At 39.7% G+C, this 27,882-nt stretch overlaps 2 protein-coding genes across 4 annotated transcripts; both read right to left on the bottom strand.

The window, feature by feature from the left end:
- Nucleotides 1-69: 69 nt before the first annotated feature.
- On the bottom strand, nt 70-18,100 carry LOC147753229 (uncharacterized). The gene is made up of 3 exons (XM_086969000.1): nt 17,423-18,100; nt 14,117-14,723; nt 70-1,087 (listed from the first exon to the last, which is right to left on the bottom strand). The coding sequence occupies exons 1-3, from the start codon at nt 17,567-17,569 to the stop codon at nt 831-833; spliced, it is 1,011 nt and encodes a 336-aa protein (XP_086825126.1). The 5' UTR covers nt 17,570-18,100; the 3' UTR covers nt 70-830.
- LOC111262223 (uncharacterized) lies at nt 2,490-12,992 on the bottom strand. Of its 3 annotated transcripts, none has more exons than XM_022836312.2 (15): nt 12,312-12,992; nt 11,642-12,087; nt 10,473-11,268; nt 9,911-10,212; nt 9,239-9,536; nt 8,567-8,707; nt 7,840-7,936; nt 7,563-7,681; nt 7,126-7,221; nt 6,407-6,847; nt 5,926-5,975; nt 5,650-5,667; nt 4,835-4,950; nt 4,057-4,313; nt 2,490-3,802 (listed from the first exon to the last, which is right to left on the bottom strand). In XM_022836312.2, the coding sequence occupies exons 1-15, from the start codon at nt 12,975-12,977 to the stop codon at nt 3,749-3,751; spliced, it is 3,897 nt and encodes a 1,298-aa protein (XP_022692047.1). In that variant the 5' UTR covers nt 12,978-12,992; the 3' UTR covers nt 2,490-3,748. The 3 variants fall into 3 exon arrangements, with proteins under 3 accessions (XP_022692047.1, XP_022692048.1, XP_022692049.1); XM_022836313.2 differs by having other exon boundaries at nt 9,911-10,203; XM_022836314.2 differs by lacking the exon at nt 5,650-5,667.
- Nucleotides 18,101-27,882: the final 9,782 nt, after the last annotated feature.

Raw genomic sequence — 27,882 nt, 5'->3', positions numbered from 1 at the left:
TTTGTAATCTGACAGTGTTTCTTAGATCATTTTCCAAAAAGATGATGAAAAAAAAAATGACCCAGTAACTTGAGTTTTAAACTTGAGTTTATAATGCACATTTTGTAGGAAGGCTACAAACAAAAATTAATCATGGTAATGTATTTGAACACATTTATTTAGGCAGGTCGACTTGTTTGACTTCGTAAAGTAAACGTAGTTCCTCAAACGAAGGCTGTTGACAAAAAAATCAAGTAGTGGCCCAATCCCACAACCTGCACTTAATGCTACCATATATACAAAACCGCTCAATTCTGTAGTGGATTCTTCAAAACCACCAATGAAAATGTAGTGCAAAGAAACTCGCAGGAATTAAAGAATGCATAGGATAACAAAGATACTATAATTAAATAATCCTAGACAGGCAATCTATGCTATACTTAGTATATGCATGTACATGGCACAGTTCATTGTATTAACTCTTACCAAACTCTAGCCTGCTTAACTGATACATTTAATGCATAACAAATAAAGCTAGACAAACCAATATCATTAGATTTCTACTGTCCTTGGTTTATTCTTCGTTCAAAAGACCCATATGAATTACCACCCTGCTTTGTGCAAAAACAGCCTTTTACTGTAATTCTCATAATGCAAACCTATTTTTGAGCGATTACTGCTTGTCGCTATCTCGACCTCAGCTTCTTACTCAATATGGCATACACGATTGTTTTATACACGATATTACCAGTACGTATGCCTCGGAGCTAGATACGATACTGAAATAGTTTACCTTGTACAGCCCTAATTCTCTTTTGTCGGCGTATCAGTTTTGCACGAACTCGTAAAATCTAATGATATCCATATAGATGTAACAAAACAATTAGCCAAAAGCAGAGAGAATAGGCCATCACAAAATCATTACTCAGATTGAAATAGAGCTCCCTCACTATGCTTTGTTTAGGATCGGCAGCTTTAACAACAGAAAACAGTTGCCTCCTAGTGATTCGCACCGCCGGCAGGTCCACCCCAGTCACGTTCAAGAAATCCTCGCCCTCGACTGTCACGGCGGTTAACAGTGCCAACAAGTGTTCCTTGAAACAGCGGCCTGCAAGGAAATGAATAAAATAAACAAAAGACTGCAATCAGAACATTGTACGGAAGTTCTTCTTTTCGGCCTTTTTTTGGAATGCTTTCTAGTTTAATAATGAGATAAATACATTCGAAAAAAAATCACTGCTATGGCAGACAATTCATCTAAGATTGCATGACTTTTGCCATTCGTAACGGCGCTTTCTAATTAACTCCAAAGAGAGAAAACAGTTACAAATGATACATTTGGGCCAGCAATTTGAATACGGGTGAATTCTGCTTAAGTACATTCAATAATAATTCCAGCTGAATTTTTTACATGAATTTGCTGTCATTTCAGTGCACGCATGCCATGTTAACAAAAAAGTTTTGTATCCGGCACCGCTGTTCGGCATTCCATCGGATGGCAAGGCCCCATGACAGAAAGAAATGTGTCTAATCCCGAATTCGAATTTGGATCATTACGTATCCCTGAAATCAGCAGTCAAGCGTATTACCCACTTGGATACTACAGGGACATCTCGCAAATCAGCTCAATTTGTCCCCGTAATAGCTTAACGGGCAACGTATCTGCCTGCTACAAAAAAAAGGTTCAAATCCGGGAATAGGTACATTTCGTTATTTGGTACTGAAACCAGACCAGCCATCTGACGGAACGCCTAGCGGCGACACCGAGAACTCGAAGTATGGAGAGGCGACCTCCACAGAATCACCAATTTTTTACCCGTGATCAATAACAAATCGCTTTACTTGTGAGCGAAAACGATGTGATTTGAGTTCAGCAACTTGGTACGATATTTATCACATCGGAACGAAAGTCGGCAAATTTATGCGAACAGATAGTTCTTATGTGTGATCCAGAAAATGAATTGCCGAACTTACTATGGCGGTTAACGAAAATTGTGTATGTGCGTGTGTCTAAAAACTGTTAACTCTGTATTGCATGATCACAAATTATGCGTTCGTATACATGCACACTGAATTCAGTGTATAGATTTATCTCATACAATAAAGACAGCAGACTAGTCATTTTATTTGTCTATTGGACAAAATAACTTATGCGTAAAAACAATTAGCCGCCGCACTACGTCCTTCTCTAGCAAGCGTGGCAGGAAATGTATTATTCGCTAGAATCGGCACAGAAGTGAGTTTCGTCTTCTTGCAGCCATGTGCATCGAATTTCCCAAATCAATAGCAGGCTATTGATTATAATGTTTCTTCATTGTGTTTTTATAGCAGAATGGCCAATGGTAGCTATGATGGACCTTGAGAATGGCTGCAACGGCCCCACGCAAACTTCAAAGCACTTGCCCCTCGTCAGCCTAGGCTTGTATTAATACCGATGGCACATTTTAATTTCCACTGCTTTACAGTTCTCGCCGCATAGTAACAAATAACGAACTCGTTTTAAACAAATATGCTGGATATAAACAACCTTTATTAACTTCAATATTTACAAACGTGACAAGCAGAAGACATTTACAACGGACACGAATAACATGTAGGTATTGTCAGGAGTATCCTTACAAAGATGTTTCTTTGCTAGATCGAGCGATTTAATATTTCATGCTCAGGCAGGATCAGCTGTATCGCCGTCGTAGCACAATTAAGAACGAACAGTTTCGTTAATAAACAATATTTATTAATCAACAATTTTAACTCCGATGTGCGAAGATTATGATAACAACCATATAGTTTTAATTTATAATTATTTTATCTGTATGAAAAACATTCATCGTAATTAGTTGACTTCCGCCACGAAAACCCTGTTCGGTGTATGGAAAATGAGCGCGGCGATGCGTCGAATCAATGTGAAGGACCAGTAAAACACAACTTGTTGTTCAAATGCTTTTACTATTTATTAGAATGATCGTCTCCTCTTTAATTATTGCATCCATATACATTATAGATGTTTGTATATATGAATATAAGTTTCTAGTAGCAATAATGCCATCGAAACATATTACAAAATATACAAGACACAGTGAAAGCAATGGATTACGTTCTTAACGTAAATACTACCTAACAGACACACATGCTGGCTACTCCGGTTACTCTCTATATATATATATATATATATATATATATATAATGTACCACTGACTTTTGCTCAGATTTGTTGTTCAACAAACCTTACGCGGTTCTGAATTCGCTTGAATTTTTTTTGTGATGTGAAGCATGTCACTTTTTTTCACGATTGTTTGATGATTTTTGATGCAGGAAACGGCGGAGGTATCCATGCGATGTTGAATAAAATTTACCTCCTCTTTTTTGGCAAGTAACGCTTCTCTGCTCGAGCTGATCTTCTGAAATGCTTCGGTCAGTGAAATCCTTTTTTCGTTTAGTTGCCTTCAATTATCTTTTCACCAACGTTGATTTTATAATAAAATGTATATATTTCGCGCTGAATAATTAAATTTGGGTTTGTGAGCGTCCTACGCGCTCCAGAGCACTTCATCCCGATGTGCCATTTGGTAGACGCGTCAAGGAACAAGTAACCTTTTGACTTCAAAGACTTTAGCTGTTCAGTCTCCTCATTACGTGTCCATAGAAACGCATAAAAACATACATACGCATACAAACGCGCTACCCTTGATGCGTTCGATCTATTTTCTTGTTTTGTTGCTTTGATCTTTAATCATTGGATTTCTTACGATAAGTTTTTCGTCTGTCGACATCAGTATTCTTCAAGTTCCTCTTCCTCCGGCTCCTTTTCATCTTCTTCAGGTATCTAAAAGAATAACAGAGTAACACGTGAGTTAACAGTGTTTACACTTGAATAATTCATAAACATGACAAAATAAGACAAGCAGTCAGATGTAACGCCTACAATCTCGCTCTTCTCAGAACACTTCTACTCCGAATTCCACAAACGCCTTAACGATGCCCATTACTTGCACCTCCCATATGTCTATGCCGGCCAGTAATCCTTCCGGTCAACCGATGAAAATCGAATTATTGTAGTTGTGTGAGCGCAATACATACAAACGGCGCCGCTCCCGGTTGTTCCCACGAGGTATAAAGATTGTTCATCCAGTAGGGCGTTTCAGGTGGGGGTGCTGTGTCTCCGGGGGGGAGTGGCTCTCCTTCGTCCGCTGGATTGGGAGGCTTGAACGGCCCCATTGCTACAGCGGGCACAGGTTCGTCATCTCCAGGAGGAGCCGGAGTCCCAGAGGGGAAGAGTTCATTTTGTTCTGCCGAAGGCCCACTGCTGCCTCCAGAAGCGTCTGCTTTGGCTGGTTCTGAAGACGGTACACAATTTTTAAATGAGAGACAAGGTTTGTGGTAGATCAAAATATAAGTATATACAGCTTTCGAAAGTTACTTGAAATCTTCGTGTTTATTGAAGTATTAACCAGAGATTTGTACACGAAAATGTCTGACTTGGTAACTATAAAATTTTAGACATTTAAAGACAAAGTACAAATATATGGGAGAAAGGGATTTTAAAGCCATTGTTGAAAAATTGATCTATTTTTAATGTCACTTTATATGGAGCAGAAACCGCGTAATTCCTTGTCAATTTACCCTGGAATTGTATTGTGAAATTTGTATATTACACTAATAACAAGTATTTAAAGGGCGGTAAAATTACATCTGCAACTTACATTTGTATATGTAACAAGTGAAAGGCGTCCTAAACAATAAAAGATACTTGTCTATCTTGACCTGATCAAAGACACCGGGCACTACACAACAAAAACAAGGTGTACATGTCTTTAAAACCAAGTATACAATATCATGAAAACCCACTGGCACTTACCTATTATAGTGTTATTTGACGGCTTCCGTTTAAAGGGAGCTTTGCCAATCATTAGGGGCTGAGCACCTCCGATGGTCGGCTTCAGGAGCTTCAAACGAATACCTCCCGATTTCTGGCTAAATATTGGTCAACGTGCCAACAACGGTAATAACAGAAAATGTTGGATACAGAACCACAGAGCGCAACAGTCATATATGCTGAATCGTTAGATCTCATATTTTTTTTCGTTTAAAAAAGAATAGAGGACATTTCGCATCACCTTAAAAAAAACGCGAGGTCAATAGGTAATGGAAAACAAGAGGAAATTTATAAAATCTTTTTTGAGCTAACACAGTTCTTAAATGCAGGTATACGTGTCACGGTTCACGTATCGATCTTTGTAATAATTTATAGATTAGATTCATTTTTTCATTTTTTAGTTCATAGAGAACCATTTCTTGACACTTTCCCTATGCTGGACACTGATATGTGTTTATTTTCAGTGTGCGCGTATTTGCATATACGGAAAGTTCCCTTAATGCTAAGCAGACTAATTTTATTATCATAATCCCTACTATTATAAAACAAACGACAGTATTAAATTGAAAACATGAGTGGCACCACGTTGGCCACCATGGCGTTCTCGTTATTGATGCATCTTCCGTTGATACCCAATGTGCGCGAATCAAAATTAGCCGCCCTTAGTAGTTTTTATTGCGCAAACCATTTGTTGTTCACCATAACAGAAAATAAAATCTATGGCTGAAAGTTCTCGGCGTTAAATTACAATGAGAAACAGATTGTTTTCCAAAAAAACCAGTAACTTAACTACGTACATTTGTTGAAGATGAACTCTGTGAAAAAAAAGAGAAGATTAATTCATCCTTATGTCAGTAGTAGTTTGCGGGTAAAATGCCACCTTTAACCTCCGCTGAACAGCAATTGAACGTTCTTCTTAATGTCAAACATCCAAGGTGTGTCTTTACTGAATCTACATCGCTAAGCCTATGTACGTATTTTGCGGTTCTATTGATTTACGTAGTTAACATAAGTTAATTTTGTATCGTAAGTCGGACATGATTCTGACATTGCCGATATGCCTAGCAACACACCTGTTCTCAGTAGTGGAAGTAATCGTTGGAGAGGGTGAGCGCGACTTCTCCTGAACAAATCAGATTTATATACATCAGAGGTTAGAAAGATCACTAGTGTCGCTGGCTGTGTAACATATAAACGACCGCAAAGATAATTTATAAACCACACGTTTCTGATAAACATGTTCAGCGCAATATCGCAAATATCCGCTAGTATTTCAATGATAGCTTGTCCCATGGGGCAAATAAAAGTTGCCAATATAAATCGTGACGAGACTAGGTTACAAAGTACCATGGAAAAAAGGATTTGAACAGGATGGATAATTTGAATTAACCCTGTTCTTACGTGTAATACTGCCGTTCGTCATTGCTCATGACAGCCACCTTTTCGCACGAAACAGAGTGTGTTGACACCCCAGTTTTAAACTAGGACCACACCTAATTTTAATTTAAACTGCCGTCTAAAAATATTTCTCCTGAAGCTTGTCTTTTGCCTTACCGTTATAGGGTTGTTGTTGCCGATGCCCTGTTGATCACTGTTTTCATGAGCATCAGAGCTCATGTCACGATCACTGTCCTTACTGGAAGTTCGTGGCCTTTTTTGCCGGGGTTGCAATGAAACAGTTCGGTCTTTGTCTCTGGTGGTCCCGTGATCGCTCGAGCTATTACTACTGCCGGCTTTATTTATAGGGAAATGATCAGCTTTACTTCTACCAATAGATCTTGACCCTTTTAAAGGTGAGTCTCTATCTCCTGAAGCTTTGTGACCGCTGCTAGCTTTAACATCACGGTTATCCCGTGAGACATTGTTGTTTAGAGAACGCTTGCTAGATAGTCGAGAACCTTCACTGACCTCATTAAAATTAGAACTATTAGAAGATTTTGACTTGCCGCTATTACTGGAACAGCCGGCGCTCCCAGTAGAACCGATCTGCTTTGTCTGAAAATAACTGATGTGATGTTAGAACACGATACGTTTTGCAGCAGCAAACTCATAGCGTTGGTTAACTTAACAGATACATTTATGGGCTAATCAGACCAAACGAAGGCAATCTGCGGCTTGCATCTTGTGCTCAGCAAGCATTAGGCCGGATGCCATACGCCAGAATTCGCTAAGCCCCCATAAAAATACAATTTAACTGTGCTCTTGCTTAGTGAAGAGTGAAACAATTGAAATGAAAGACGGCAATATAATATCCTGAAAAAGTATTTACCGACCTGCCGAGGAGCAGTCGCTTTTGCGATACTGTGCAGGATAGTTTCCTTCTCGAGCTGTACGCGACGCTCGTAAAACGGATTCATTCCGATGTATTCCTAAAACGCACCAAGAAAAACTGATACGATGATTTTGCCCACGCAAACCCGAATGTTTAAGTCTATTTATTTACAGTTTATTCACATTTCACAGGCCTAATGTGAGCCAAATTCGTACAGGAAAATGAATTCGAGCTCCACGTATAATCAGTGCTATTGAATACGTACAAGTAAACTACCAAATAAACAGAAAAAAGCAGGATGACTAAGGTGCACTCTAGAGACCTCTTTCTTGCAATCGCGTAAGGTATAAAAATTGTAGAACACAACTCAAAAAGCATTTGAATAACAACATTGCTCAAACCATCTTGAAATGATAATGCTGATGATTGATAATTTACTTTGTACTTCATATTGTGCTCTTCGGAGAGAACGTGCTTTTCAGCCGTTGTACTATCGGGGAAGATGGCTCTGCAAATCTTGCAGTAAAAACCCGTAATCCCCATAATGAATTGTCCGCCTGTAATATAACACCATAAGATTTTTCTTACTATTATTTGAAGTTTGGGTGCATCGCTAAGCAAGTAAGTGCCAAACTGGTTATTACCCATGAACGATATATTGAAACGGAAAAATCAGAATATATATGTTTTTATCATAGAATCAAATTGTCCACACCTTTAGCAGGTACATTGCAGGTGGCTGCTGTAGGCGCCGAAATTTTCGTGGTTGTTTCTAAATTGGCCCAAGGCTTCTCCTGAGTCTGGTTTGAGTTCTAAAAACGGAAATTTGGTGTACAGGTATGAATTAGTTATACTCGTTTTGGCAGGCAAGTCCTCCTCTGTTTACATATCGAATATTCTTACTTAGCATATACTCAACACGGTTATGGGCTTTATATTTATCAGTAAATCTATGTGCATGTAAGTACGGTAAATGTAAGTTCATGTAGTTACGTATACATCGTTGAAGCGATAACGGCCACCATAATAATTATTATCGAAAAACTAATTAACTTCGACTGCATAAGCTTTGTCCTAAGAACCAGTCCTAATAAACTGAAAAAGCATATTCAGGAGCTGCACGTGGGTATTAGGTGTGGCCATTTTTGGAGTGCGAACTCTTCATTTTTACACCATACAAAGATATTTTTACCCAATGCGTAGCCTACACATAGACACACAGAAGGTATTTATTACTATTATTGTTATTATTAAATATTTTCTGTATATGTATATGTAAATTTCGTGACCGTAACTGCCAGTATCTAAGCATCTATCCTTAGGCCCTAAAACAATGTCTTATAAAAACGAAAAAAGAGAAAGAAAGGAAGCGGCACAGAAAGCATGGAATAGAATTGTTAATGGCAACTAATCAGGCTTTATTTTGTTAGGTAACCCCTTACCGCTATGTGTAGCTCGGTATGGAGATGCGCAAGAAATGCGGGAACACTCCGATATTCCATCCGACAGTAGGAGCAGAAGAACTCACCGCGATCAACATATTTAAAGCGGACATCCTTCTTTTGGCCACCACCACTAGCCGCCTATAAAAAAACAGAAGGTTAGGCGCCCACTAGCGTGCGGTCTTAATATAGCTCAAATACTAAACATAGCGTGCGCACAGACCCATCTCGCTCTGTTGGTTTATTCACACAGGTAATGTTTGTTGTTAACGTTATAGACTCTACCTTCAGTATCCAAGATAACGATCGTATGCACCGGATAACTACGGTGCAATGTTTGTCATTTTGCTATGGCCAAAAACTTTATGGTTATATCAAATGGTTTAGTAATAGGTTTATTCGTCAGTTTTGTGGGAAGCAAGAACAACAAGTGTAGTTGTAATCAGGTTAACAACACATTTCTTGAACTGATGTCACTCGATACAGAAGTTTTGAAAAAACCGCTCCAGATCACGAGCGCGACCTGGATTGTTCAATTGGATTGTTGAAACTTGCATAACTCACCACCCAGGCAATCTTTAAGCCCTAGTCTATTTTATTTATGATTCATTCATGACTTAAATATATCACTAATTTTTCTACCGAAAATATGCACTATACGCATTAACGAACCTGGGACTTCTCTTTGTTTGCCTTTTTGATCGCTTCGAGCTTGTCAGCAAACTTGCTCTCGTGTTCCATCGCAAGCAATTTAATCTTTTGTGGAATCTTGAAGATTTCTTGGCCAAGCGCATCAATTTGCTTTCCTACACCGGTAGCCTTTTTCTTAGCTTCCTCGTAAAGCTTGCCCGTGTTAGCCAGTTGTCGACCCACTTGAGCGTCATCGGGCGACCCCTTGCGAAGCCGTAGCAAATCTGCTTGTAGCTTACTAATTCGGGCCATCTCCTGTTTCAAAACGGATAAACGCTCCCTATATCGCAAAACAATGAGCACAAATCGTGCAACACGTCAAACAAAAAAAAAAAAATGATAAAGGCTAAAGTTCAAATCACTTCATCATAGATAAAAACGAATTTACACTTATATCATACGGATAACGGATATATATATATATATATCCGTTAAGGCCTGAAGCCTTAGGGCCATTAAATTCGCCTTCGACAATTTGTATATTTACGAATATATACACTAACAGCATTTTTTTTTTCGCAAAGCTATAGCAGTCATTTCGCCGCAATAGTACGAATGCGTACAATTCCATTAAGTAATAAGCGGTTCATATAATATATTGTCCCACATTTTCTACAAACTTTAGTGGCTATATAATCCCATTTAAGGACTCACTTTTCTGCGTCCTTCTCATTTGTGAGCCGAAGGTAGGATTCAATTTCCTGGGCGTATTTCTCCTCTGGGCGACTATTAATGGGGGCTTGTTCTTCTTTGGGTCCCTGCGCTTCAGCGACCTCATCTTGGTCTTCTAGATCCATGTCAATAGGTTGCAGTCCAACGTCCACCTCAGCGAATGCCGGAGGATTTATAGATAATGCCTCTGGAAGTATCTCTTTGACTTTCCGCCTACTCTTCTTACCATGACTACCACCTGTTAATGTACGCAGATTTGGTCTTTCTCCCGATGCCTGGTGGAGCTTTCAAAGAATATGTAACAAGTGTACGGAAGCCGGAAAAGCAGGAAAAAATTTAGACATATAAAACATCACTCAAACTCTTCATGCGGCGCTGCATTCATGAACAAATATAGAGCTTACAGTATCTCGCAAATCATGTATAGTGTATATAAAAGATGTTTATAACATGTAAACTAACTGTAGGATTATAAGTCCTGTCTTATATATATATATATATATATGTAATCTTACAGTGACTCCATTAGGGACCTTCAACCTACCTTTACGGAATCAGCCAAAGGAGCTGAAGCAGCCATCGTGTTTGTAGAGCCAGCAATGGAGTTTCGCAGAGGAACATCGATTGACCCATGGGTTCCCGCAACAGCAGGTGGATATCCACTATGGGGATCAGTAATATACGACGCCTCCCTTTCATATGGCGCGTAATACGAATGTGGTTGAGGCGCTTGGGGTTGGCCATAATAATTAGCAGTGACGGCAAGTGCCGCACTTGGATGTGTTCCACTGGAAAGTGCTCCAGCGAGTGCTCCTCCATAACCAGTGGTTTGTGGCGCGGGGGCAGCAGCAGCAGGTATTGTGGATTCCACTACAGGCACGTACGAAGAGCCTTGGTAAGCCTGTGCCAGTAAAGAAGCAGTTCCGATTGCAGAATGCCCTGGTATATCACGCTGTGCCTGAGGATGAGGTGGATGATAATCAGCCATGGCTCTAACGTACGCGTCTCTATCTAACGCTCTATCGTCCATGGGAGATCTTCGAGCGACTGGTGAACGTCTTGAGTAGGGGCTCCTGGAGCGCCGCCGAAAGTCTGGACTATGCGAGCGTTTCGAGCGTAAATTCGGCGACCGTGTTCCCCGGCGTGGCGATCTCCGCTCGCCAGGAGACCGCCTTTCGACAGGGGATCGTCGCTCGACGAGAGGCCTTCTTTCGCCAGGAGACCGTCTCATAATAGGACTCATAGGCCGACGGCCAGATGAATGCGGTTCTACTTCTCTCCTGGAGATTGCAGAATGAGCTATTGGCCGGAATGATGTCTCATCAAAGCCCTGATTTGATCTGGGATGTTTAATGTAAAAAAATTGTTATAACCTCTCACAATATGCAGTACTTTGCATACGCTGAGCTTACAAGTCTCAGGCAAAATTTAGCCGCCATAGAACACTACAATAGATAATAAATTTTACAAAGATAGTATACATTAGCGTATACGAATGTATACAGGATGGAACAGAAGTAAGATTACAGTGGTAAGGCTGAGGTATAAAATTACGAAAATGTTAAGCTTATGGTTGTGAAAAAGGCAGGCTCGCCATTCAAGCAGTATTCGCCTCAAATACGGATCGATCTTATTATCTTATATATATATATATATATATACAGCGCGCATTGCAGTGGTTTCAATTCTAGCTATTTCTTCACCACGGCATACCTTGACGAAAGTGGCCGGCTTGGGTGCATATCCTTGACGGAAGGCGTTTTATGCCGCGCGTATCGATTTTCTTCTTTTTCGCGGAGCTGGCGTTTCAAATCATCGATCTCTTTTTCTCGGACCAGCCATTCTTCGTGATCTCGAGCTGAAGGACCGCGCGCCAAACCTTCACTACGAATGCTTTGTAAACTACTACTTGTCGCTTGCGAATTTCCATCGTTAAGCATTGCTCCCGGCACAGGCGCTCGCTTGACAGGCGACATTCGCTGTTGCTGGCCAATGCCGTAGAAGTCGTCGTCTTCGAATGATGAGAGGCCGGGAATCCGAACTGATGCTTCTCGGTGAGCACCATCAAGACCAGGAAGACCAGCCGATGATGGAAAAGGCAATCGCGAAGCACCGCCATCTCCAAGAGGCGGTGTCAAACGGCCATATACACCCGAGATCTGCAAACGAAAAATATGTGTGACCTATGTATACTACGCCATTTAGTATCAACGATTAGTCGATGCGATCACACGTGAATATAGGATCACTAGATAAATATCTATGTAGCACGAATTGCTTTAGCCTCTTTTACTTAAAAAATCCCTTAGTCGTTTCTTCAGAAATATTGATTAAACATGATTACAGAAATTAACAATAACGACAACTCCTTTCGAATACGCACATTTGAACGGACCGATGGTGGACCCGGCTGTCTGTTTGTCGAAGTGTTGTCATCGAGAGCTCGCCAGTGATTTCTCCGCTCCAAAAGTCGATCATCAACGAACGACGGAGATGCCGGAGAAAGTCGTCTGCTATGATCGATCGGGTCCCCCGATTCTAAGGGTTCCCAGCCTCTTCCCGTGTCCCGACGTTCGATTCGAGTTAAGTCCTCTCGGCCACTTCCCGCTAGAAATTTGTCACCCCCTACACGATGCACGCCGCCAGCAAGTGTTCTTTTCGAAGCCACATTGACAGCATTGTTTTCTTCTGCTTGGCGAAGCTTTTCGCGTAACCTCAGAAGTTCGAGATACCGTTCTTCACCTGCTGAACGCGGTTCATCGAGCGGACCTGACAAAGGAACATGACCAGGTCCGTCGTGTCTGAGGCCACCATGATCCGAACCGTCAAGACGGTCGATAACGTTGCGTGAAGGAGACCCTTCGCGAACGGCTAGTGAACGATTAGCGCTTCCCAATCGCTGATCCAATGGTGGCACATCGGGGAAAATCGAGTTCACTGGACTATCCAGCTGTGGCCTCCGCAAAGGCGCATTGTCTTTGCCGTGACGCGCGGGTTCGATGGGTCGGAAAGCTGCACTAAGGAACTTCCTCGACGTCTCTTCACTCATAGAGTCATTGGAGATCCCTTCGTAGAGATCCTCAGCTGCAAATAAATGACACCCACGTTATAATAATATGCTATTGCCACCGATACCGATCAATACAATGTAACTGCCACTATTATATATATAATCAATATAGTTGAGATCTCAGCTGGGATTCGCTATCCCGGCTAAGACCTTTTTTTTCGGATTGTACTTGGCGTCAACTCTTGAAACTATATGTAGTGTAGGATTAAACTTACCAATTCAATTAGCAACAAGATCTTCAGCTATTAAAAACACACGAATTTCCGCTGTAAGTAAGTGTGCCGAAAATGAAAGAGGGAAGCTTGAAGAATTTATGAGAAGGCTTCTGTAAGAACGGAAATACCGCTCCAAAATACCCGATTGTTCCATGAAAAGTATTGAAGCTTGGAAAGTTTATTTCGTATCAACCCAGTTAGAAGACATTTAGGGTCACTACTCAGGACCCGTCATCTCGAAAACCGCAAAATCACACAAACTCACGTTTACAGACATGATACGTACCTCAAGACGCAAATATACCTTTACGTAACAGCAAAAAATTACCATACTTCCACAGAAATCGAATAATGTTTTTATTGAATTCATATTACATACTTGTCACCTCATATTGATATGTTGAATTTACACGATAATAATAATAAATAGGTCAGAATAGAAGGCAGCACCGTATAAAGGAACGTTACATGCTTTGGTCTCAGCCAGGTTTTCGCATCGACAAACTAACTATTAAATACATTCCAAGCTAGGCTTAAGGCATAAACCTAGGCCCAACCAATCTTCAAAACGATGAAATTGTCGCTACTCTAATCAAACCCTCTACTTTATTCAATAAGATATTACATCATTTTTAGCGGACATCTGTGGGGTTGTAGCACTAACGAAACTGCAATTTCACTGCCTAGCTAGTAGCGCATTTCAAATGTGCAGACATTTTGTGCTCTTAATATGCTTGACGTAAGCTAGTATGCCAGCTAAAGGTTTGAGCTCGCGCAAATTTGAATTCACGCTTGGTCCCAATACTGCCGCAACCTAATAACCTGCTCATTAGCAACCAACTACATTATTTGCTATCACTTCTTCTTCTTTAATCGATAGAAAAAAAAATATTTTCAACTCACCAGGCGCCGATTGTGACTTGGGGTCGGCGCGTTTGTTAGAAGCTTTATTTGGCTCTCCAATCAAGGGAGTCGGACTGAGAGAATCACGTTTCGGGGATAGTGGCGCTTTAAAGCGGGATAAAGCTCCTGGGGGAAACGCATCTCTGGGATTCGGCTCCAGTGGTGATCGGCCCTCTTTAAATGGCGACATCCTTGGCGGAGTTCGCCTTCTCGTTGGTGAACGTCCCGATCTGCTGCGCGAACGTGGCCGATGTTCATCAGGTTGGTCAAACCGTGAAACCCGACCATTTCGGCGATACGGTCCTGGCGAACGGCCCCTTTCAGCCATGTGGCGTCCAAGAGAGTCTGATCTCCCGTGACGGCCAGAAGATTTTGACCGATGACGGGGGTGTTCACTTCTGTTATCAATGGGTGTACGACCTCTAGGCGAGCGTCGTCGACTTCGAGAACGGCCTCGAGATTTGTCTCGCGCCCGGTAACTACCCCCGCGATGAGCTGGACTACGTGCTCGTGATCGGGAACGACTCCGGGAACGGCGATCTCGTCGGGCCTGAGATCTGCTTCGTTCATAACGAGTCTCTATACGGGCAACCATCATTTCGGCACGCTGTTCTCATAAAAAAAACACACAAAGCAATTGCAAATTGATCCTGGAGATCTTGTAAAGAATTTCGTCGCGTGTTCTTCGCCAAAGAATTAGGAAACTCTTTTTTGTTAATTTTTACTCGTAAACGTTTGTGGCGAAGTAATTGAATAATAATAAATTAAAGTATGTATCAATGGACAATATGGTAGATACCATTTACCTAAATTACCTAAATGAATTCGGCTTTGTTAACAACCTAATAACATTCTCTTTCTAAGTTGGTCGACTTTCCTTATATATATAGTAGCAAAAAAGTTTATCGTGTTTCGGTTAATAAATACCTTAGAAGCTAAAATCTTAACTTGACACGTTTCTGTCGAGTGAGATTTTGCAGGAATTCGCCTTCTTTCTTTTTACTTTCGAGTATCTACATGCCATATATTGCATCTCGCTACAAATCTGGCTTTTGGAGCCGAAGAACGTACTCGTGATTATCATTGGATAACTTAGTAAGAGGCGCCCTTAATTTGATAAATTTTAAATAATCGTTATTTATCCCGAGACTGATTCAGTGCTTTCGCATGTTACATTCATAAATAGAAATAGATTTTTGGTATTTATCACATTATTTACTGACAATACTTTCAAAAATTGCCACGAATATTTAATGACAAAGGGATGAACGTGCTGAAAAGATCAGATGTAAGGTATGAAAAATTTGATCTTCAAATTAACGGAAAATACGATTCTATACGCTGTAAATTTTTCGTAGAGAGTATTACTCCGCCAATCGTTAAGGCTGAAAAGCACATCGAATTAATAGAGCTCCTCCATTAAAGATATTTCGGTCATGGCCGTAAAATAATTAGCAATCCATTTTCTACGTAAACTTCATCTTGCAGTACGTTAATCATGCTACATCTCAGACAAAACGGTGAATTAATATACTAACTTTCTACTAAAGTTAATATATTAATTCACTGTTGCAGGCATTGCTTTTATCGAGATCGAAATAAATTAGAAACAAAACCATTACTCATAAAACAAACTTCATATCGTGTCTTTATTTTATCGAATTAAAAAAAATTTGAAATGTGCCTATTGTTTGAAAAAATCTATCAATATTTTAACTCCGCAAATGTTTCCTTGTAAACCAAACTCTCGCACAACAAATCATATGAGTTTTATTGGGGACTGGCCCATTAGACGAAATTTAAAAAAAGACCCGAAAGAAGATCGTTCATCCGCTGTATTCAGTATCCATCAATGCCCATTTGACCTCCGATGTTTATATAATCGCGCAGTACACATTTAATGTCAACAAAAGACCTTAATCTTCCTTTCATCTGAAGGACTACTCTCCATTCAGTGAATAAGTTAAACGGCCTAAACTATATCACCTAAAGTTTCGGGTTTTACGTCCAGTACTGCCTGCCTGAAGCATTGCTTCAGACGACTAGCTTCCGGCATGACACGACGTATACCTCTGCCCGCACTCGAATCTAGACCATCACATATTCCAAAGTTTACTCGGTAGGTATACACGTTACTAGTGCATCATCACGGACATTAACTACAACACTTCACGATTGTTTAGCTCGCTTATTTGCATTAGTGAAACTTCGTTCTTTTACGGCGCGCACCAAAAATCATTGCGATTGATAGGGGGTGGCAGGCATGCTTTAATATAAATGCTATTTATAGCCAGTCGCAATACAAATACTTCCTAGAGTGGTAGCTGGGGAAAAAGTAGCGGGAGATATTTAATACATTATGCAATAAATGACAATGCAATAAATGAGGCAATAAATATAATAAGCCTTCTGCACAGATGAAAAACACATTTGAAGACACTCAAAACTATGTGTCGATTTTTTAATGTTAGTCAGTACTTCTGTAAATTGTTAATAGTTAAAACAATATCAAGTAGACTTAGCTCTCAACGGCTTGTCAATATTCCACACTGTTTTTAATTGCATTGCAAAACATTATATAGTGCATCCCGAATTTTATTCCAGAAATGCTATTGCAGATAGGTATATATGAAAAATGTAATTTTCACGTCGCGGTCATTGTTTTGAGTGAAATCGAACATTAGATAAAGCATAACTGAAATATAAATTTTTGCGAAATCTCGTTTAAACAACAAAGTACACTGAAATGCTGTTTGGAGTACAAAAAACCTGCGCAACAAAACATCAAACACAAGCCGTTGTTATACTCTTTCCTAATCGTTTCGAAACCATTTACTAGCGTCACATATCAAATATTCATTTTCTGAAAATCAGTTAAATTGATTTCATCGCTTCAACATTTTTCAGCCTATTCAACTATTATATTCTATAATATATTCGCACATTTCAATGCTGTGCAAACGTATTTTTTGTGTTTAATTTTTTTTTTATGTTTTTCTTCTCTATTTCAATTTATATCCAAGTTATTCTATGCCCTGCTTGTCGATTTGAACGTATGAATTACGCTGAGTCTTTTTTGACTCTACATTTACTAAATTCATGAATACCGCCACTTCCTTACATTGACGATGGATTGGGTTAGTTAAGCGTTAAACTGTAAACACGATACTCTATAGTAACAGTTTTTACTTACTGAGGTCAACTTTTTTTTTAATCACAAAAAAGTACTACCTTCGGCGGGTAATCTGCATCAAAGATAATCTCGTTTCTATGTTCTAAATTTAATAGGTGCTGTCGAGTACCAACCTTCATTGCCTCGCTGAGGCTACTCGGTACTTCAGGTTTTGCTGGAGATTCGCTCTCTCTACTAAACGCATCATTACGTTGTGGTCCCGGTGGCCGGCGCTGATCGGCCCGAAAGTCAATAAAGCCCCGTTCACCGTTATGAAACATGATGGCTGTTTATACGTGGTATACTCGAAATCCACTCTATATCACAATGTGATCACTGTTACCGAACAGACTCACACGGTATAAAATGCTAGGAAGTGTCTCCGAAAATAGAAATGCTTCAAGAACTCGTCGCTTCCACAGCGGCCATACAAAGAGTACGACCGTTTTATCAATTGTGTTCCTGATTGCAACCCCCGGACAGATCCAACCTCGGTCGCGGGGGTAGATCCGGACCACGCACAGAAGAACACTCATGCACTAACAAAGTATAATAGATCGCCTCGTAAGTGTGCACGAAGAGTAAAAACTGTTAGAGAATCGTCTCTTGCCAAAAACGAGCTGCAGGTGCGCATTTGGTGAAAAACGTTTTACCTGCTCAACGTTAGAATGACTTTGGACGCGATAGCACAACAGCAAATTGTGATAGAAGACACAAAAGAACGTACTCTTCGACTAAAATGTGCCGTTATTGTTATTGCCGTGTTTACAGTGTCTCTCGGATGTGTTCGGAGGCCGTGGGTGTCGTCTGCTAATGTTTTTATTATTGTTTCGGCAGACCGGCCGCTTCGAGCTGTTCTGAGCACAGCGTAACAAGTAGAATCCTTTGAGTGGGAAAGGATACAGTAATTGGAGTAAGAGGGAGAGTAAGTAGGAGTTTTTATACCTTGGAGATTTTTCGCTGGATCGATCCTACGAATACTCGAATTTTCGAACAAAGAAAATACTGTTGAAGAATGTTATGAAATGAAGGAAATCTCATATCTAGAGATCCACATGTATGTGCAATATAAGCAACAAAACCAAAATTTCAAAAATACGTTTATAGTTATGATGCATACGGTAAAATTTCGTAGTAGTTTACGAAAATGTTGACCTTTTCTGTCATCTTTTATGTGTGATAGACTAAAGAAAACTATAACTTACATCTATGGGATTTTCCACTTTTGAACTCTGATATTTTGGAATTAACAAATATTTTAATAATAAAAAAAAATACAAAGGAGTATCTAATAAAACGTTGAAGAGTCGTTCACTTTCCGCGAATTTTTATCGTTCCTGAACAATCGTCTCAGTATAAAGTTTTGGCTTAATTTCGGAGAATGTAATGCTATGGCATCATTTCTTTACACTAATAAAGTTTTTTTATGGTGATTCCATCCCGCTGAAAACTAGAAGTAAAATGATTCATATCTGAATATTACACATTCGAAAGAATTAGCAGAAGAACGCAAAGTATTGTTCAATTGTATATTGCAAATGCCTGTCGAGAATCATTGTTTACTCCAGCAAGAAGCAGACGATAGGTAAAACTAAGATTTATGCTGAAGCGGTAAAATTTAAAGTGATTTTGAGTGCTTGCTTAAATAGTTGGATACGTTTTGGGGAGTTCCGTAAATATGTCATAGATGAAGGGGCTGTTTACGCGATATGAGTTGCAGGAAATTTATAGGACAATAGTGTTTTCAGGCTGCATTTTTGAGCTTACAGAAATTTTCAATCGATCGTAACTCGTAACGAAATCACTTTCTAATTTTTGTTGTCTGAGTCGGTTCTCATTGTGACATTTACAGTCGCTGCTAAGAACATAAACGTATTATCGATAAACGGACCTTCAGTTGTGCCAATGTGTTAATCTATTCAATAAACACGACGGGTCAAATCGTTGGATATTTGCTGTTAGTCCAAATCGTTGCTGTGGATAACGTAACATCGTAACTTGATTCTTGCACAAAGCGAGTGTTCGTTTTATGTTTATCTTGGTAGAATGGATTGGGCAAATCATTTTAGAACCTGTCAGAGTTCAGACAACATTAGAATGTAGTGTTTTCATAAGACAGACATCACGGGCGGGGCAGTATGCACGGATAAGTCATTTCAACGCAGACAGATTTTTTTTGCCTCTTCGACCTTTTTTTTTTTGCAAACCGAGCATGAACACGAGTAGGTCCTGTTCAAGTGCTCAACCTGTAAATTTGTTTTTTGTGAATTAGGGATGTTGCGAATAGCGCATTAATCGTCGTCCATTTCCATGCATTAGTATGTCTGTTGGAAGCGCGAACTAGTTATTTGAACTAGTGCGGTAAGATTATGAATTACAATGATATCTTCTTCACGAACATTGTCGTTCACGAAATCACAGATTCTCCAATGCCTCCGAGTACGATTTTTTAAGCTATCGACCATAGAATAAATTGTTCTTGGTCTACGCATGATTTAGAGCGATGGCATTGAAATGTTTTGGATCGCTTTTGAGTTCGATTATAATCGAACTCGAGTATATCGAACGAAAGCTTGACGTGCGTGTACTCAGTCTCAGAGCCACACAGTCTTCACATCTTCACATAGTTGATGTCTGTCTGTATGTACGGGTAAGCAGGGATATTCTTTTCGAAGCGCTTTCGAAAAATGTCGAATAATTCCGTAGTTATCATTCAGGAATAAGTTATGTACCAACTATTTTCCTACCTACCATAGCTTTTATTACAGCATATTTGCTTATCTGAAAGGATCATCTAGATGCGGTTAATCGAATTGCTGTCTTCGACTCAGGGAACTGTGGTTTTTACTCAAGAGATAAATATAAGCTTTTAGTTATAAAAAGTTCATTTGTATACTTGAAATTTATAAATGTTTTGAGTTTTATTTCTGGTACTACCGTTAGATCGCAAATCTAAAAGAAAGTAGTAAAAAGGTTTAAAGCATTATTCCAGAAAATAGTTGATTCGAATGAAAACTAAATAAGTATTCCTTTATCCAATCCGAAATCAAAGATTTAGGATTATCAATCGATAAATCCAGAAGGCGATTCGAAGAAAATAGGTAAGAGTCTTAAAGGACACGCAAATACCTAAAGATGTATTTTACTTATGTTAATTTTCGATTTTTATGTAATTCCGGTCCTGGAAACTTCTGTGGAACTGTTGTCTTCGAACCTTCTCATAATCCGTTGTTTCGTTAATAATTTTATTAAAAAAAATTGTAATTAGTGTGGACAAACAAATACGTCAAAGCTTCTAATGGTGTTAAATACAACTTTAATTTACACACACATCAAATTTAGTTTTTACGTTTATCTATACCTCTGTGCGTTTGTATTTCTTTCGACTTTGTGGCCACACAGTTCCACAGATTCTATTACAAAAAAATACCCCTTACGGTCAGATTTCTGTATTAATGTGTGGAGTTAGTCGAGACTTAACTACGGAAACCGACCCTAGGCAACAGCGAACAAATAAATTGGATTTTTGATTAACGCATCCTCTTTCTTTACTCGTAGATATCCCTAGAATTTTAGACTTTATCCTTGTAGGTGGCACGAACGCCCTGACTTGCATTGACGTGCCTAGGGTCTATTGTACAAGCCAAACGACAGGGCTTTCGTCATTTGGATCACTGAATAGCCGTTATAAAAGTCTAAGCGGACTTCGGAATCATCGATTGGACAGTCAAGGGTAAGTCGAAATCAGACCCCACACTCGAAGAACTTCCAAAAAGCTTCGTAAATGCCCATAGAATGCTGCCGGAAGCAACTATAGCACCTATTGTTACGCATATGGGCTGTTATTCTCTGTCCCCATACATCACGGGTCTCGGGCAGTACTCTTGGGAGGAATAGTCTTTCTAAACAGCTCGAGAAGCTAATATTGAATGCGCATTCTTATTTGCGTTTTTGGTAATATTAGATTTTCATTACGGATGCGCGAGTAATATGCAACGGAAAAACGAATGACCGCTTCAAAGTCTGCAAGGTTCCTGGTCTGGGTCGTTGCTGCCATTATTATTATTTCGGAACTTGTTAACTCGCTTCGTCCTAACCTTTCTGTCCAATCTTCCCTCAAATGATGGTAGTTATGGAGCCGCTTGAAGTCCTGTCAGTAACTTGTTGAACTGTTGTTATTGCAGCATTTGTGCCTTTTTGTTGAATTTTATAAGAAGTAGATCAGATCGATTCCTTGATTACTTTCGAATTAACAAAAATTTTTTTAAATTAGGCAAGAAAGTTGTAAGCGAAAGCGTAGTACGTCATTGGTACAAACGTTTCAGAAACGTAAATTGGAGTGTTAAAAGCAAACGAGTACGCGACCAGATGTCGGGACCCGATGAACAAGTGCGCATTGCTGCAATCAAGAGAACTTTTCGCAAAACCAGAGCTTAAAGTCTAAAAATTGCATCGCCCTAAACTGGATTTCACGTATGATGTTATAGAAGTATAGCATTACATATGTTGAAAATGCGAAAACTGAGTAAAAAGTGGGTCCTCCGCGAATTGTATCCAGAGCAATAGGAATTCCACGTGCAATTTGCGTGCAATGAAACATGAATGCAGGCTGCTAAGTCGAGTTTCTAAAGTCCCTTATGGACTCTTGGCACGGCAATCAGGAGCATGCAGTCCGTTTACTTGATGACAACATCAAACGTTAATGATATGCTAGCAAAAATTGGCTTCAATTCACTTATTCCCCCGATTTAAGTCCGTGTGATTATGAGGCCTCCCATGGCCTAAAAAGGGCAATTGGAAAGCGAGCATATTTTTATGATAGATTTACCTAAATATGCTACTGCATATAAAAACGTGGTTGGTTGGTATATAGTTGTCTAGAAGCCGCTAGGCCGCTGGAATAGGTGTATAAAAAATAAAAAAAAAAAAGCATTTCTCATTTATATTAAAAAGCCTTCATTCTAGACGAATTAGTTAAAAAGTTATCCAATTTTAAAGTCCGCCAGATTCGCTTGTAGAAGCTCAATATCTATTGACGATTTCTTGGCTTATTAATCATTATTGACACCATAAAGTAGCATTTATTTTATTGCTTCTGTATGATTTTGGTGTAATTTTTGACTGAAAAAAACAAATGCAAGAATTTATTAACTAACGCTAATTGTAAGTAACTAGGCAAGTTCTCACTTGATTTTTTTCAGGTTCGGCGTACTACGAAATGAAATATACTTACGAGTATTTCGAATCAAGTTCAGAATTGTCTAAGAGGATTAGACAACTCTGAATTTGTTTCATTTATTAGAAGAATCACTAATTTAAAAATTGCAGTCCCTTATTTTTGATCGTCTTCACTTACGTCTTCGAAAAACATCTGAATACGAAAGAACCACGTCTCAGATTGAAGATGTAGGAGTACATACACTTCTAGATATTGTTTTAGTATGAAATTCTGAGTAAGTTCCTTGAAAATAGTTCATGATAAAAGAATAACACATGTATTCTGGCACAAGTACTGCATATCTTAATGCTAGCGTTGATCAAGACACGGGGAGTGTATACCGCGACTTTAGCTATATGCTTGACTTAACAGAGTAGCAACTACCGCTTCCTTCATTATTTTTAAGCGTCTTTTAAGCATTCCTTTGTCCATTGACTGAACCATCGCATTTTCCTCTGATTTCAACCAAGTATGAATTCTGAACCCGAAGGAGTTTTTTGGTGCGGTTCTCGCGGAAACTTACTTTTAGGTTCTCTACTTTTAGTTAGGTTACTTTTAGGGTCAATTACAACGGACTGGCCGTATCCTTTCCTTCTTTCTCTCGTAGGCCTTTCGAGGTTTCAACCGAAAGCTGTCAATTTTACTACCCTAACATCCTCAGGATTGTGTCGTGTGCTAGCAGTAAAAAAAAAAGTCTAGTAAGCACTACATCACGACTGAGTGTACAGTATTCAAGAATACTAAAATTCACAACTGCGACTAATAATACTGTGTTTACTAATCGTATCTGTTTTGTGCAATGGTACATTTGGGATGCCAGGAAAAGTTGGAAAACACACTTGCCAAAGAAATAATAAAAGAATAGATTTTTACGTGAATGGTCAGATTTTCGTGAATTAAATATAAACACTTGTTTAAAGCGTTCAGTACTAACTAATGAAGCTTCGGATTAGCACGAGCGGATAAAAAAGAGAATCGCTCCGCACCTCATGGTCTGTCTTAAATATACCAAAATTTCAGCATTTCTAGTTGTCTAAGAAATACTTTATTTTTTTTGAAGACTAACCAAGAAACCTATTGGAAGTACTTCTTAGAAGATCTACCTAGGAAGCAAAAGCATCAAAACGCGACAATAACGATTTAGTGTCGATACTCATTTTGCATCGATGGCCAAATCTGCAGGTCCTGTTACAAAGCTGAGAGTCAGCGAACCAAGCAAGCCCAACCAAAGAAAGCATGCTTATTTCACGACGACAATGGTTCTATCAGATGCTGGCAACAGTTCAAAAACGAGTTGTCTCGAACAACAGAACTTGAAGCGGCTCCGAAGTTGCCATCACGCGCGAGCGATCATCCGAGAAGGGGTGGGAGTGCAAAATCAGGACGAGGCGGGTCAAGACGTCCCCGAACGACGACACCAGGCTAGAGGAAGCAGGCGATCCATACGATGTGCCACCCTTCAGCTATCGAATCCAGGTTTTACGGTTTTGGATGAGCCGCCCGAGCGTAGCTACGGCGTAGGACAATGTCGTCTGTGCGATTTTCTCGAATTTCTGGAACCAATCGTTGATTTTGTCGTTTCGCTCTTCTCCCGATTTCACCATGACATGGTAGTGTCATTAGAAATGGAAAGAGAGAATGATGTTCGAATTCTGTTTCTCATCCTATTACAAAAAATCATGCGTGACAGACGGGACGAATGCGCGTCCGAACAGCAGAAAGGCTACCAGATAACGGGACCACCTCAGTGGCTGCCAGACTATATGCGTGATAACAGTTGCTATACTTGCCCTAAGCAGCATCCCACCACTGTGGGCACTGCTGAAGCGTTGTGGAATTTCTACTTGCGCGGATTACGACTTAGATTTGATCGCGATTACGATAACGATGATTATGAGATTCGTTTTGAATTCCGTGACAACTATTCATTCAGTGTAAAGGGCCGTAACCCTATTGTATGGCCTGTTCAGTGGACTGTCGGGATGCCAACCAGAGTTACCGTTTTTGCGCCGCCTGCAAAAACAGCGTATGAAGTCTTGCGAGACCACTGCCAAATCATTACGAATTACCAGAAGCATTGTTTGCATGTACTTATTTACTCTGATGTGTCGATGAGCAACCGATTATGTAAACTGATTGTGGGCTGGGCTCGACCCCCTCAAAGAGAGTTGAAACTTTTAGAAATATTACTATATTAACCGTTACGGTAGACTCGCCGTGATAGGTTTAGATAGGAGATGCTTTGTTGTAGCAAAATCTAAGTTTTGCTGCTCCAAAAGCAGGCGCAGAACTACACGCTGATACAGAGCACGGCAAATGTCAAAATAAAATTGGAAAGGTATCAAATGTACCTTGAAAGTTTCATGTCAGCTTAGTCAGGTCGTTGCTTAGAATACAGTGGAATTCTTGGGACGTCAACTCGCGTACGACCTCTAGACGAGTGCTCTGAACGTTGCTTATTGCTAAATATAACGTAGTCCTGATCTGAATCCACAGATCTAATAAACGATGCTGTTAACGTATTTATTCGTAGCCAGGTATGTTTTCATATTCGATACGAATTACAACATCCATACATACACAAGGTATTAGCGAGACACGAATTAGATGATTGTGTTAAGCGCATTGTTTGTACACAAGCGACTGTTTCTTCGTTTTATCAGATCCTATAGGCATATAATATCCTACTACAGCTTGTCTTAATCGTCTTATTGAAACGTTTTTTATCGTTTCAACCAATTTAATTCCTTCCAGCCGGAAAGTGTGCTCAAGTGTGCTACGAAAAATTCGTGTGGCCAATTTCAGATCCTATTTATTATCAAATGTATAATGACTAATTTCATTTGGGCGGTAATTCGTTAGAGCAACGTCCAGAGAATATTGAAAGTACTACAAACTCTTCTGATGAGTTTTGCCATATGTGGCCGACATTGTCGTGCAAAATATTCTTACTTAATGCGTATGATACAACCATGCCGTATGCAGACTTTTGTGACCTGTCTTGTTCTCCTGAAGCATCTCCAAGTGCACGAAATTCTTCCAGTACCATCAAGCGCAAGTTAATCTTTTTTGAGTAGTTATCCAACTTCCCGGGAGTTCTATTTTTTTCTTTGTGTCAACGAGCAGACACCGTAAAAACCTGTTATTGTAACCTGCGCATGGCGCTGTTCCAGACGAGATATTAGAGATTGTGCGCTTTATACAATTTGTGAGGCATCGATAAAGCTTCCAGGTATTAAGTAAATTTCATATATTTAAAGACCTGTTGGTAGTCATGTCACTTCCGCTTATCCAGTTTCCAGTTGTCCGCTTGTAATCTTCCTTCAAACGCGTTTTTAGGTTCTTCTCATAGACCTAGAATGGTGGGCCCGAGCGGCGTGCATTTTCTAAGGCCAAGGCGCTGCGTTTGAACTTCACAAGTGATTTTTGAGAAATCCTTTCAGGCATCGTATGAAGCATAAATATCCCGGTCTACTATAGTAGCTCTCGCCCCCTCAGCAAACAGGCAAAACGGAGCAGATGTGGAAAATGCATTTACTAGAACATGCATTTTTGAAGTTTGAACTCGCCCTAACTTTTCCGTCTACTATTTAAGGTGAAAGCCCGTTCACTACAAACTGCTAATATGCTTTGAAGAAGAACGTGCATTCTAATGGTACTGAGAGATAAACCAGGAGCAAAAATGCATAAAGAAAAAGGCCATCCTTTAATGCTGTTTTTTTCCAGTAGTAGCATTTTTCTTAAAAATGTGTTACTTATAAAGGTGATTCGAGGTATAAGAGGCAGGTTCTCTTTCTCTTAATAACAACATAAACTCTTCTTACTTGTTTGGATTTTCTGCTCACGTGTTTCTGAAAAAAGTATTGATGGATATTATAAGAGAGGCTTCGTTCAATCGAAATAGAACTACTCAATCTAGAAAATAATTGAAAACGCTTATGAGAAAATCCTCAGCATTGGCACGCTGAACGATAAAAGTAGTGTGTCCGAACCGATCCTTTGGTTCAGACCGCTGGCGGGCACTTATCTTCTGACACAAAGCGATCTGTGTACATACGGCCGGTTTCGAATCTAAACCTAAGTACGTACGTCAGCATTGCTCTTCTAAGGGAATCATATTGATTCCCTTAGACTTGCTAAGCACGCCTTCATGCAGAAATGTGCTTACGTATTTTTCATAAGCTCCCCTAATCCAGTCAGTTCGTTCTATTTTCATGTTTACCGCACGTGGCTTGAGACACAATTCTCAACAGGTTAAAGGTTTCGGCTGGTGGACGAAAAACACACAAATGCTATTTTGTTTTGTTACAGCCTTCCGAAAGAAAAGCCTGTACCTTTACAGAAGTGGGCTATGATTAGTTCGCAATACTACTACGATTTCTTAGCACCATGTTAATATTGTACGGAAACCTGGATATCGTCAAATAGTGTTTACATTAGTTGTTCGAACGTTGCGGGGCTTTTGTTGTCAATTAAGAATTGATTTCTTCATTTTAAAAAAAACTAACCAATCTAAGGTAATTCTTTCAAATTATCTGTGGCACATAAAAAATGCGACAATAACAATCCAATGCTGACGCCCAATTGGCATCGACGGCCAAACCCGGAGGTGCTGTAACAAAGCTCAGAACCAGCGAAATTATGAAGTTTAATCGAAATAAACATACATATAACTTGACGACAACAATTTTTATATTAGTTCAGAAGCAGATTACTTCTGAAAGCGGAACTTGAAGCAGTTGGGAGATTACCGTGAAATTATCTTCACAGGCGAACCGTCATCCGAAGAGGAGTTTCATTCGGATCAGGATGAGGCAGGTGAACTACAGCAATAGGCCGAAGCAGGACGGTGATCCGTAAAATACGCTAATTTCGTGGACAAAAATCCTGCTCTCGAGGCTATGGATAAGCCGCTTGTGCGCGAATATAGCCAGTAATATCGGTTCTACGATTATCTCGCTGTTATGAAACTTATCACTGGGTCTTCTTTTTCTTTATGATGGTATGATGACGGGAAAAATGCAACTACAGTATCGAGTTTAGAATTGTATATTTTTTAGATCTGTTGAGATTAGTTATTCCTGCTAAACACAAACGTTAATGTTTGACGCGTTGGAGAGTTTCAGCATAAAAACAGCTGCTGTAGTTAATTTCTAGCACGAAATTTGCACGAAATTTCTAGCGTGGGGTTCGGTTTTTCTTTGAGCATAAATGCGGACATTTTAGTTGTTGGTGGAGTATACGCCCATGAGTTTATCGGATTATGTCAAATACCTGTATTTTAAATAAAAGTTAATAAAGAATGTTCCTTAATTCCTGTCTTGTACGGAATTAAGGTGTTACGTGTTCGTCAAAGTTACTCACTGTCTAACCATG

The sequence above is a fragment of the Varroa jacobsoni genome, unplaced genomic scaffold (genome assembly GCF_002532875.2).
Source record: "Varroa jacobsoni isolate VJ856 unplaced genomic scaffold, vjacob_1.0 scaffold_641, whole genome shotgun sequence".
NCBI classification, from domain to species: Eukaryota; Metazoa; Arthropoda; class Arachnida; order Mesostigmata; family Varroidae; genus Varroa; species Varroa jacobsoni.
This window is presented reverse-complemented; position numbering and strand designations above follow the sequence as displayed.

Excerpts from the sequence above, each read along its gene's own strand:
- LOC147753229 (XM_086969000.1), bottom strand. The coding sequence starts at position 17,569 with ATGTTTCATAACGGTGAACGGGGCTTTATTGACTTTCGGGCCGATCAG. Across the intron at positions 14,724-17,422 it reads GCCTCAGCGAGGCAATGAAG|CGTGCCGAAATGATGGTTGC; the intron begins GTTGGTACTCGA and ends TTATGAGAACAG. Across the intron at positions 1,088-14,116 it reads CAAGTCACAATCGGCGCCTG|GCCGCTGTTTCAAGGAACAC; the intron begins GTGAGTTGAAAA and ends ATTTCCTTGCAG.
- LOC111262223 (XM_022836312.2), bottom strand. The coding sequence starts at position 12,977 with ATGAGTGAAGAGACGTCGAGGAAGTTCCTTAGTGCAGCTTTCCGACCC. Across the intron at positions 11,269-11,641 it reads AGCCGGCCACTTTCGTCAAG|ATCAAATCAGGGCTTTGATG; the intron begins GTATGCCGTGGT and ends TAAACATCCCAG. Across the intron at positions 10,213-10,472 it reads CTTTGGCTGATTCCGTAAAG|CTCCACCAGGCATCGGGAGA; the intron begins GTAGGTTGAAGG and ends ATTCTTTGAAAG.